The sequence below is a fragment of the Eptatretus burgeri genome, chromosome 5 (assembly GCF_056783735.1).
Source record: "Eptatretus burgeri isolate ZD-2024b chromosome 5, Ebu_testis_v1, whole genome shotgun sequence".
NCBI classification, from domain to species: Eukaryota; Metazoa; Chordata; class Myxini; order Myxiniformes; family Myxinidae; genus Eptatretus; species Eptatretus burgeri.
The window spans coordinates 60,636,002-60,648,108 of record NC_140965.1 but is presented as its reverse complement, the minus strand read 5'-3'; the positions used below and the strand labels follow the sequence as shown (position 1 = coordinate 60,648,108).

The following is a 12,107-nucleotide window of genomic DNA, read 5'->3' as shown; positions in this document are numbered from 1 at the left end:
GATGGGGGGGGAGGGGGGTAGAGCGGGAGAGTAAACGGCGGTAGAAAAGCTCATGGTTCTAGATGGGGGTGATTTGAGATGGTGAATTGAACAGATTCGTCTTTTTTTCATACACGAATCTTAAACAGTTGTCATCAAATCCATAATCTCATATCAATCATAAATTATAATAATTCTTCTTTTTGGAACAATTACAATCATTATAATTCTCATGTTAATGGATACGTTTCAACTCGATGTTGAACATCTTGCAGTTTGGAGAGTTCACAGTCATTGTTAAAAAGCACCACAAACTAGAGCAATTGCGTGCGATGTGTCGACCACCTTCATTGTGACTGAAGATGAATATGAAGAGCTGGATGATCATCATCCAAAGAGACGAAAGATTGGATGTGTGCCTTACTTGTTGGTCAAGGGTTCCCTACCTTGTGGTCCTGAGCATATTGGGGGCTGCAATGATAAAATCTGGGTCTCAAAGCTACTGACAGGAAGGTGTTTTATCAGTGTGCTACATTAAAAGGGCTATGCATCACATTGAGGTGCCACTGCAAAAACTTAAAATTCATGTTTTGTATTTCATACATGTGAAACCATAAACTGTGGATTTTTACTTTCCTCCATGGGATGTTGCCATGAAAACATGCCATCATGGCTTCTGCATGGTATCTTCCACATCCCTAGCTTGATTGGCAAACTTCTGAGATGTAGTGTGCCATCTCTACCATGAAACCTTGGATCTCACTCTGATTTTTTTCTCAGCTCCTTGAGAGGTTTTTTGAAATGTACTTACACCATTCCAGATTTGTTTGGTCTCATTGTCATTTGTTCCCTGTACTTTTTACTTTAAATCATATTGTGAATTGATTCCAGTCTGTTCCTTGTACGCATTTAATTTGTCTTGTACTGATTTTAAGTTTACCTTTGCCTCGACCTCGGCAAGTGTGCGTGCCCACGAGTCTTACACGTTATCTTCTTTCTTTTCTCTTTCTTGTCTCATTTTTCTCCCCTCCATCCATGTTCATCCTTCATTCGGCACATTGTCGAGGAGGAGTTGCACACATATGTTCAGCATCCCGATGTGTTTGTCTTTGATGGCCTGCCAGAATGTTTTTTTGTCAGGCTGGCATAATATCCCCCTGTTACAGTAGTTTTGTAATGCACACGGTCAATCAGCATGATTACTTTGGCATCTCAGAAAACTGAAGGCATGATCTTTCTGGTTAACGATTGGGTACAAACTTTCTTATGTGGTGGTGATCCATTCTGCTTCCATTGTATGGACTGTAATTCTTTTACAGAAACCAAGTGGTGTTCCAAGACAAGTGAGAAAGTTTGCTGGATCTGCGTTGAACAGCTCAAATAGCTCACAATGATGCGAGCCTTTGCTGTCGATTGTGAGTGATGAAGTGTCTACTACACCAATCTTGCTGAGACTTAGGATATGCCAAAGAGTTTGTGCATGATGATAGAAATGTTGCTAACTCCAAGCTCTTTGGATATTTTGGCCACCTTTACATTGTGATCCTCCTTGATTAAAGCCCAGAGCCTGGCAACAATTTATGGGTTGGTTGATTTGGCAGTAATCTTCACCTGGGTCATCTTCAAGGGACTCGCATTCATGTTTAAAGGTGAATGCAAACAAAATCTTTTTTTCCTGAAAACAGTTGAGAATCATTACCGGTAATCATTGTCTAATTTGAAGGGAAGGGGGGGGGGGAAATTGAATTTTTTTGCCATTTTTTTGTAGAAAAAAGCCCGAGGGTTGATTTTTGCCAGTAACATCACACCTGGCACCCACCTTGATTCAAATGGCAGCTTCCATAGAGAACCAGTGTAATTCGAGTTCGGATTCAAATACTGATTCCACTGTCATCAGCAACTCTGAAGATTCTCTGTATGTTGAAAATGATCAGTGGGATTTTGAAGAAACTACCCCTCCACAAAATTAGTGATGGAAATGCTTTCGGGGGAATTGTGGAACTGCATCATTTTGAGCGTTATGCAAGCGATGCAGACAAAGTTGAAAACGCCAGTTTCATGTTCATTACAGATTGGTAGGTTTTGTTTTTCCATGTAATGGACGGTTTTTATGGGATTTTGCATTAATTGATAAATCAGTTATGTTACTCCAGCAGAAATACCCGTCGTTACCTGATACCCAAGCACACTCGGACACTGTGGACAAAATTGGCGATGAATGCTTTGACCCACCATCGCAGGCCAACCAGGTGACCTGCATAACAGTTTCAAACTGTTATGACCACAGGTGTGGAGTTTGTTATGGTGAGGTTAATACATGTTTCTCCTGGGAAGAATCGGACATGGGGCCACTGTTCACAATTACCTTTGTGGTGTGGAGGGGTTGCCTAACAACGACGAATGCCAATCAGTTAACCCCAAGTTCCAGTGTCCACCATCTAATTTGCCATTTAGCTGGAGGTCAAGTGGCCTCCTGACTGGGGAATGTGCCCTCGGCGATGCACCAATCTTATCTTGATTAGATCTGAAGTAATGCAGCCGAGCGTTTACCGCTGGTGCACGCCAACTATGACAGGTTAATTAGTTTGGGAATTATAATTTCCCAGTCTATCTCGGTTTGGACAACGCTGGATCAATGGAAGGAAATGACATTCACGGACAGGTTGAAATGTCAACAGGGAATTTATTATTTACAAGAAAAATAAATGAACTGAAGGATTTTTTTTAATTTCCTTGTCGATTAAAGGGATGAATTCAAATCAAATGTTCAATCAACAAAATAATCTCAATCAAATAAAGAATTCAACAAGCATCTTTAGAAAAATGCACAAATAGCAGATGCTTATCACTATGCCTTACTTAACAATTAAACACAAGTTATGGGTACCCATCAGATCATTCAGGGGGAAAAGATATCCGATCTCAGCTTACCAAGGCAGAAGTCGTCGTGCGTCGATTAAAATAACCCCAAATGTGTAAGTGTGGCTTGGTCTGCCTCTTTGAATGAGCTCTCCACAGCTTGGCTCGTTTCTGTTGTTAGTACTTTGCCTCGCCGTGCACCCACCCACAAACAGGCTCAAACACCATTCGATGTCACATCGTCATTCCTAGGAACCAGGAAATGCCAAGAACCAGTCGGACTGAGCAGAACCAGCAGGAACAGTCCAACTGTCACCAACCACCATTGCTGCTGCTGTCACCAACCACCGTTGCAACTGTCATCAGGATCTCTCACCAACTGTCAACAGGGCAGTCCTGCCGTCCTTTTATAAGTGACCAGTGTGGGCGGAGCCTCAATCACGACTTCAGCCAAATCCAGCTTGCCTATTGACGTACTCCTGCACGAGACCTCGAACCATCCATTCTTGTGCTCATTCTCTCCCGACCATCGAACGAGATGCAACTCCCAATTAACACAGGCCTGGCTTACGACGCCATATTCGGGATGCTGGACGAATGCCAGAAAGCAGCCATTTGCCAGAACAAATGAGCAGAAACATGAAGCATTCACAAAATGTCAACGGGCAATCATCACCTCTTCATTCAGCTCGACACGAAGAAGAGCCGGTCAGTGTCCATAGAGCTGCTGAATGGCGTGTCGATCATCGATGGAAAAAGGTGGGTGTCGAATGTCAATGGAAAAAGGTGGGTGCCTGAGGTAAACGATCTGAGACCATAGCCATGTTTGATCATCAGAATGAACTGTTCAGGAAAAGCTTGCTGTGTGATTAATGACTGAAATGGCCTGTATGTCCAAAGTGAAAATGATAACCAACATAAAATGTGTAAATAAATCATGTATTTCCAAGCCAATGTGTCTTGATGAAAAGGGAATAGAACAATTATCCGTTGGGCAAACGGCTATCTTATCGCATGCACGAACCGTTAATATCGCTCATGCAGAAATGAAAACTGACGTAAAATCATACGCCATGAACGTGTCGTAAAGAGGAAAAGGTTATCCCCTAGGAAAGGAAGGGAACCTATTCTCTACGCTTAAACACATCAAAGAGATAGAATCCCACCAGGCAAGGGGATGGGTCTATTCTGAACATGCATTTCTAGAAATAACTGTCTGAGGACCTGGATATTGTGTGCATTACTCGGATCCGATTCTGAAATACACAACAATTCTTTCCCGGAATTCTATTTGCATCTGCGTCTGTGTCATGTCCATGTTCCATCATTGTGTCTGTGCTGTGTTTCACTGTCATGTCCGTGTTGATGTACTGCCCCAGTGGAAGGGGGAGTGGTGCTTGGGTGGGGGGGGGGGGGTGCAAACCTGTCAACCCCAAATTATGAAAAAGTGTGAGAATGTAAAATGTGCCTAGCGAGGTTGCGAAGCACTGAAAAAATACAGGGGGGTCTGGGGGCATGCCCCCCTCCTCAGAAAATATTTGCTTTCTGGTGTGTCTTCTATGCAATTTCCTGCATTCTAGTGCCAAATTCATCCATTTTTTTTCAGTCAGACGTTTTTATGTCATATTGTTACTATTTTACCATACAATAATTAATTATATTAAAATTATAGTTAACTTACCTTGTCATTGACTTTCATTTGAGCTGAAAACGCAGATAAATGGGATCCTGATGAAGATTGGATTTTCTCCAATTTCTATTGAGATTGTCTTTGCATGTGCAGTTCCACATCTTGATGATGTACGGATATGTTTTTGTCCAGGTAGAACAAAACTTCGAGCCATATTTAGTGGCACCTTGGTACTTAGTTTCCGTTTTTCGAAGTTGAAGGGTCATCTGAATCGTAATCACTCTCAATGTCACTCATTTTCTCACGTCTCTTCCAGAAGAATGAATTCCCAATATTTCACCACGATTTTGCATGAAAAATGAACCCCCAGTAACAAGACATTTTACTGGATCAGGATGGTCGTCGATAATTTACCAATCGTACTCCGACTCTCATATAGGAAGTGCGGAACTATGTGAAGCAATTGGATTTAAGCTGAAAACGCAGGATTAAACCCCAGGATTTAAGTCGATATTCAAGGTTATAACATCAGTTAAACCAGTCAAAATGCAACAATGTTGGAAATATTTTTTTTCCAAATTACTAATGGCATATAGCATGCATACATGGAAATATACAAAAAACAAAAAGTGTGCTCACAAATAACCCATTCAGAGAACATTTTGAACGTCCATTGTGGTTGAGTTTCAGTTTGTGATGAACGATTCCTTTGCTCAAAATAAAAGCAGCTTCAACTAAATTAGTTAATAGGCTGGCATGGTACAATAGACAGGAAAAATATAAAATTGGATTGCATGCGCTTATCAAAGGAGGCAGAGCTGATATTGTTTGAGCTGATATTGTTTGGACCGAAGGCCATGGGGATAAATATCATAACATTAAATATTTGCTTGAGGAAATATTTTCATTTCTCAAATTTGGGTATGAAATTTGAGATGCTCTGTGAAACCGTAAAAGTGTAGACATTTATTTTTTCATTGCATAAGTATGCATAATTGCAGTGCCCGGCCAGAATAAAATGAACATTCTTCTGATTATGCACAAACTTTATTTTAAAAGTGTGTGATGCAAACAATCACATGAAATACAGGTTGCTCTTTTGATGTTTGTTTCCTCCACCACCAAAGTTGGTTTGTTACCAAAGGTGGACAGACGTTATGTTTTCACCCCATCTCAGTAGGGTCATATCCAGGACTCCCGTCACGATGGAGAGCATAAGTTCGTTTGAGGATGGATTTTGGTACTTTGGGGTATTTAGAAAAAAATGAGCTCCTATGCCCCTCCCAAATGTGTGGGCTAACTCCACCAGAGGGCAAAATCCAAAATGGCTGCTGGTGGCCATCTTGGAAATTACACAATTACATAACTCTTGAGTAAAATAACTTGCAGACATGAAGTAAGTGTCGTTTTTTACTAATCTAATGACTAGGATTCCATTTCAGTGGTTATTTTCTCATTTTGCAGTAATCTTTAACATGAAATTCAAGATGGCTGCCAACGGCCATATTGAATATTTGAATATGTCCCACCTTCCGAAAATTTGTAGCTTTTTACTATTATAGTAATTATGCTGTTTATTTTGTCACAGGATCATTGGATTTCTGCTAGCAAAAGACCACCGACTGCCACTACAACTGATCAGTCATCACATCACATCCCAACTGTTGAGTAACAGAATTAACTGAGTTCAGACTAACATGTCTGAAGAATCAACCAGTAGCAGAAGTAGCAACCCTCCTCCTCAATGTGTGTTGCAATGTGGTGATCATATTGATCAGGAAGACTCACTTGATGGGATTTCCAGTGGAAAGTAGCAAAGCTTGCGTGAAGAAGCAGCTAATTGGAGGGGGCTAGATAGGTTTGGCATGGTGTGTGAGTGTCAACTGGGAAAAGGGACAAAAGGTCTTTACATGCACAAGGAATGTTACCTGTCTATTTAAAGCAAGAGAAAGCTCCAGCAAGCTGAAAAGCGAAAATCTGCATATAGTAAACAAAGCAGGTAACCCCTACAGTTGCAGTTCTACAGGCAGTCTTTAAATACTGCGTTGGCCTTGTTTTGCCCTGACATTTTCTGCTATTTTTGCTTGGAGAACAGTTCCTGCCTATTTGTTCACACTAGTTCCAGCTCACTATTTTATTTCATTGAGTTTGTTGGTTTCATGTTTTCTTTACACTTGTGCATTTTTATGAATAATTGGAGGTGCAAAATTTTGACAATTGAACTTCATTTGTTGTGTCTGCATTTGCCTCTTTGATCAACCCTGCTGTTTTATTGGGTTTGGATTTCCTCAATTGATCTTGTGTTTGCTCGTTGTTACCACCACACATGAATGCAATACGTTGTTGTTTTTTTCCTGTGTGTGCAGTGAATCTACGTCTGCGTCCGAGACCCCAAAATCTGCTGCTGCTGATCCCCTTCCAGCTCCTTCACCGAAACGTCTACATTCGAGTATAGGGCATCTACATGATAAAAACTTATGTGTCTGGTGCATGCGTCCAGAAGACAAAAAGCATCCTGGACAGAAATTAAATACTTTGTGTCTTCTAAATCAAGAAAAGGATTGGAACGTGTTTAAACAGCATACAGTGTTATTAGACGACATGGACATGATAGATCGCATTCTCAAACTGATTGATGCCACACCTGACCCATTTGCAGCTGAGATACAATACCATCATCGCTGCTGGCTCAAGTACATCACCAACAATAAGATTAATGATGAAAGGTGTGTGCTGAATGATGAATGAGCTGCAAAAATGACGATAAAAATGAGTTAGAAACAACCTAGATCATATTTTCAGGTCTGACGATGACCTCAAAATGGGAAAGTAACATCTGGAATTAATTTGTAGTGAAAAAGACACTTCATAATTCATGCCTGTATGTAAATTTACTCAAGATTTATGTATTTAAAAAAAAATTCCATGATGGCCACTGGCGGCCATTTTAGATATCATCGTTTAGATGACCTCCAAGTCCACAAGTTACACCTGGAATGAATTTCCCGCCATATAATTACTTGAAAACAATACCTTAATCGTCTTCCAACCTTAACTGGTTTGGAAGATGTGAAATATTCATATATTCAATATGGCTGTTGGTGGCCATCTTGGATTTCACATTGAAGATAACCACGAAATGAAAGAATAACCACTGGAATGGACCCCTAGTCATTAAATTAGTAAAAAAAACGACACTTATTTCATGCCTGTAAGTTATTTTACTCAAGAGTTATGCAATTGTGTAATTTCCAAGATGGCCACCAGCGGCCATTTTGGATTTTGCCCTCTGGTGGAGTTCGCCCACACTTTTGGGAGGGGCATAGAAGCTCATTTTTTTCTAAATACCCCAAAGTACCAAAATCCATCCTCAAACAAACTTATGCTCTCCATGGTCACGGGAGTCCTGGATATGACCCTACTAAGATACTATCTGTCTATCTCTTTGTTTGTCTGTGAACAGGATATCTCTCGAACTGTTGTGGATGGATTCGGACTATATTTGGTGGAGAAGTTGGGTGTGTGACAAGGATGACATTATTACATTTTGGTGGAGATTTGGCTCTGGATCCGGATCCGATAATTTTGAAAGTGATTCTTCACCATTGAGAGATGGGGCCAAAAACGATATGTAACACAATATTTCAAAAAGTTATGGATTAATTATGACAAAACTTGGTAGATGAGTTAGGTGACAAGAACAAGCTGATTGAGGCCCTGTCACACCTTGACGATTTCGCCAGCGTATGCCTGATGTATGAAAAAATTGGCTAAAACGCTGGCACATGTCGAATACATTATGAGTAAGTTTGTATACGTTAAGAGCACGCTGGCATATGTCATAGTATGCTGGCATACGTCGTAGTACTCTGGCATATGTCGTAGTATGCCGAGCTGTTAGACAAATTTTCCATGCTTGAAATTTTCCGACGTATGCCAGCGTATGACTCACACGTTCCGCATACACTGGTATAAGTTGTAGGCACGTTACGCGATCATTGACACACGTTACTTTGAAGTTATTCATAAGTCGAAACACGTCGAGGTTAGCATACCCGAAACTTATTTCTCACCTATGAGTAACGTGTTGTAGGCACGTTACACGATCGTTGACACATGTCGACCACACATTACTTGTAAGTTACTCATAAGTCGAACCACGTCGAGGTAATGTCTAGCGCAGTGGTTCTCAACCTTTTGCAGCCTTGAACCCCCCCAAAAAAGAATAAAAAAGAAAGAAAGAAATAAAAAGAAAGAAGAGCGATCTTCTTCCTCTTCGCAGAAGACGGGGAAGGGTGTCTCCATTGTGTTGGGATCGCTCCCTAACTATTACATTTAATCACAGCGGATCAAATCGATTTCTGCCGATTAAACAATGGAAGGTGAGCTATCTAGGGAACAAGCACTTATCGACATACAGTAACTGATTAAAGGAACCTCAATGTTGTGTGCAATCGAATTACCAAATTTGAAACAATATATTTGTTTGTTTATTTGTTTTGACAACCTTCCCGCGACCCCCAAACACAATCTCGCCACCCCTCAGGTTGAGAACCATTGGTCTAGCATACCCGAAACCTATTTAGAACCTATGAGTAACATGCTTTGAACCTATGTGTAACATAAATCCAACGCACATTGACGTATGTAGACGTATTTGACGTCTTCCGGACGACCACAGAACTTAGTGAACGTGTTTCTAACTTGCAGCTACCGTATAATGGCGTATTGGCAGCGTTTAGGGGGAGTGCTATATAAATATGGGGTTCACACAGGAGGAACCCATCAGTGTTTCAGACTCCTTGGTGAGTACATGTTCGTGTCATGGGAGAGATGGAGGATCCGGCAAAGCTGAGACGACAATACCTCCCTGTCCTCCAACATAAACATGACCTCATCGATTTGACAATGTACCAGTTGTGTGCCAATAGAGCCAGGAGAAGAAGAGCTGAACGGAGGACAAGAAACTGGGTGAGACCATGGATCGGGAGGCGACGGCAGTTTGGCATATATGACCAGCTCATGGTGGAACTCCATAACGAGGATGAAGCAGCCTTCACAAACTTCCTGCATATGCCCCCAGCGATGTTGGAAGAGCTGCTAGCCAGAGTGGGTCCAAGGATAACCAAGCAGTACACCTTCTACAGGGATCCGCTTGAGCCTGGCATGAGGCTGGCACTGACTTTGCGTCACCTTGCCTCTGGCAACAAGTATGCCTCCATGAAGTTCGGATGGAGGGTCCCTCATAACACCCAGTCCCTAGTGGTCAGACAAGTCTGTCAAGCCATTATTGACGAATACGTGGATGAGGTGCTGGTTTGCCCAAGTACTCCTGATGGTTGGCGCACCATAGGTGACAAGTTCTTCCAAAGATGGAAGTTTCCCCATACATGTGGGGCACTTGACGGGAAGCACGTGTCCTGCCGCTGTCCTTCAAAGAGTGGGTCCCAATACGACAACTATAAAGGATTCTACTCTTTTGTTCTGATGGCACTTGTTGATGCTGACTACAAAATCATTTGGGCAGATGTCGGCAGTACTGGATCAGCATCAGATGCGCAGATATTCAATGACTCTGAGCTGAAGGAATGCGCTGAAGACGGCACCCTTGGTTTCGCTGACCCTGAGCCTCTTCCAAACGACGACCAGGACGTACCTTACTTCTTCATCGGTGATGATGCCTTTGCTTTACGACCAACCATGATGAAGCCATACAGCCTCCGGGGAATGACGAATGAGCAACGCATCTTCAACTACAGGGTTAACCGAGCAAGGAGGGTAGTAGAAAATGCATTCGGCATCCTGGCTAACAGATTCCAGGTTCTGCTAAGTACCATGCAGCATCACCCCTCCACTGTCAAGCTCATTGTCAAAACATGCGTGATCCTGCACAACCTCATGAGGACCAGGTAATTCATCTTTACATAGCATATCTTGTACAGTATACAATGCAATTTAACTTTTAGCCTATCCTTATAAAAATTATATAATTTACCTTAAATGTTATATGTATCATTATGTTACTTTTTATTGTACAGCGCATTAGAATATATGTTTTTATTATAGGTGCGCTTTATAAGAAAATAAAATAAAATTCAAATTCCAGGTACCCAGGACGACAGAACCATCAGCTTGACCGGGCAGACAATGAGAAACGTGACCTTGTTACAGGAGCATGGCGAGAGGGACATCACTTGGAGGATACACAGACAGCTACTGGCCACAACACTGCCTCCAAGGACGGAAAGAAACAGAGGAATCTCCTCAAGCACTGGGCTAACTCCCCAGCTGGTGCAGTTCTGTGGCAAGATAGGATGATTTAGATTTTTGTATTACTGCATTGTTCAGGCAATAAAGGACCTCAGAGGCAGTAACATTCCTCTTGAAATGAACATCATTTCATTGATTTACAAAGGATAAAGACACAAGGGATAAGGCCATAATTTATTGGCTGCTCTTAGAGCACCCTGATTGTGGACTGTACCAAAAAATCAATACCTACGAAACTGGACCTCCGAGGGACCTGTTTTTTTATGTGCCCAAGGAGAATGTGTTACAGCATCATAAAAAACAAGGGCAAATGTGTCCAAGAGCAGCGTCCTAAAGGTTTTGTCGTCAAAAAAATAAATAAAAATAAAACACCAACTACAACAACAACAACAAAAACTTCCAATATTTCGTCATGTGCCTTGATTAAGCCAATAGCGAGACCTGTCATACTGTATTTACATATTTACGAAAAATATAGTGCATTTTAGAAATAAATAATGTATTTACGGAATTACAATACATTACATGGAATAATCTTTAAAAAGTAACGTGAATTTTTCGAAACTTTAAAGCAAATGTCCGAATATATTTAAAAGTTCATGATAGATGCTCTCAAAAGGCACCCTCAATGCGAGGATGTGTACAGGTGTTTAGTATTTAAGGAGATCCAGATTATGTATATAAGAGAGCCGAGTCCTAATATAAAGGTTTTGTCTTCACAAGAAGAAGAAGAAGAAGAAGAAGAAGAAGATAAAGAAGAAGAAGAAGAAGAAGAAGAAGAAGAAGAAGAAGAAGAAGAAGATAAAGAAGAAGAAGAACAACAACGATGAGCTCTCTTTTTAGAGCAGCGTTCGCTACGTGAGACGCTGCTAAAAATTAAATCTTTAGCGAATAGATAAATGGGATTACCACGGCCGCCATTTGTTCGAGTGTCTTTGGAAACATGCCTGAAATTTCGCAAGGCGGGTTTGTGGGTGCAAACTAAGAGGGCTGTGATAATCATATTTATTGTGCTAAATTGATTGATAGCATGTACATGAATATCGGCTGGTCGCGTCGGCCAGCTTTCCATCAAGAGCGAGCAGCCATGTCGCCTACCGGCTTGTTGTTGTTAATTATTGTTTATGAATTAAATATTAAAAAATAACATCAACACACATCAAGAGTTTGCTCAGCTTTTATTCAGTGCTCTGAAAAATAATGGAACATAACACTGGTCAAAGGTATATAAAAAAATGCCACAAACATGGCCAAAACAATGTCTCTGCATGTTACATCTCAATGTAGAGTAGTACACAACCAAGCTGTCACTGTACGTAGTTGCTCTTCTCTGGTGGTGGAGGTGTCTTTAGCTCCCCACATGGGGTGC

The 12,107-nt window shown here is 41.3% G+C and overlaps 1 protein-coding gene across 1 annotated transcript; it reads left to right on the top strand.

Moving 5' to 3' along the window:
• Positions 1-9,237: 9,237 nt before the first annotated feature.
• On the top strand, positions 9,238-10,809 carry LOC147026522 (uncharacterized). Its single transcript, XM_085880301.1, has 2 exons — positions 9,238-10,377; positions 10,575-10,809. The coding sequence occupies exons 1-2, from the start codon at positions 9,293-9,295 to the stop codon at positions 10,789-10,791; spliced, it is 1,302 nt and encodes a 433-aa protein (XP_085736427.1). The 5' UTR covers positions 9,238-9,292; the 3' UTR covers positions 10,792-10,809.
• The last annotated feature ends 1,298 nt before the right edge of the window (positions 10,810-12,107 follow it).

What these genes read in the sequence shown, in the direction of transcription:
- LOC147026522 (XM_085880301.1), top strand. Translation starts at nt 9,293, where the DNA reads ATGGGAGAGATGGAGGATCCGGCAAAGCTGAGACGACAATACCTCCCT. An exon ending in CACAACCTCATGAGGACCAG is followed by an intron (nt 10,378 to 10,574) that starts GTAATTCATCTT and finishes TTCAAATTCCAG; the next exon opens with GTACCCAGGACGACAGAACC.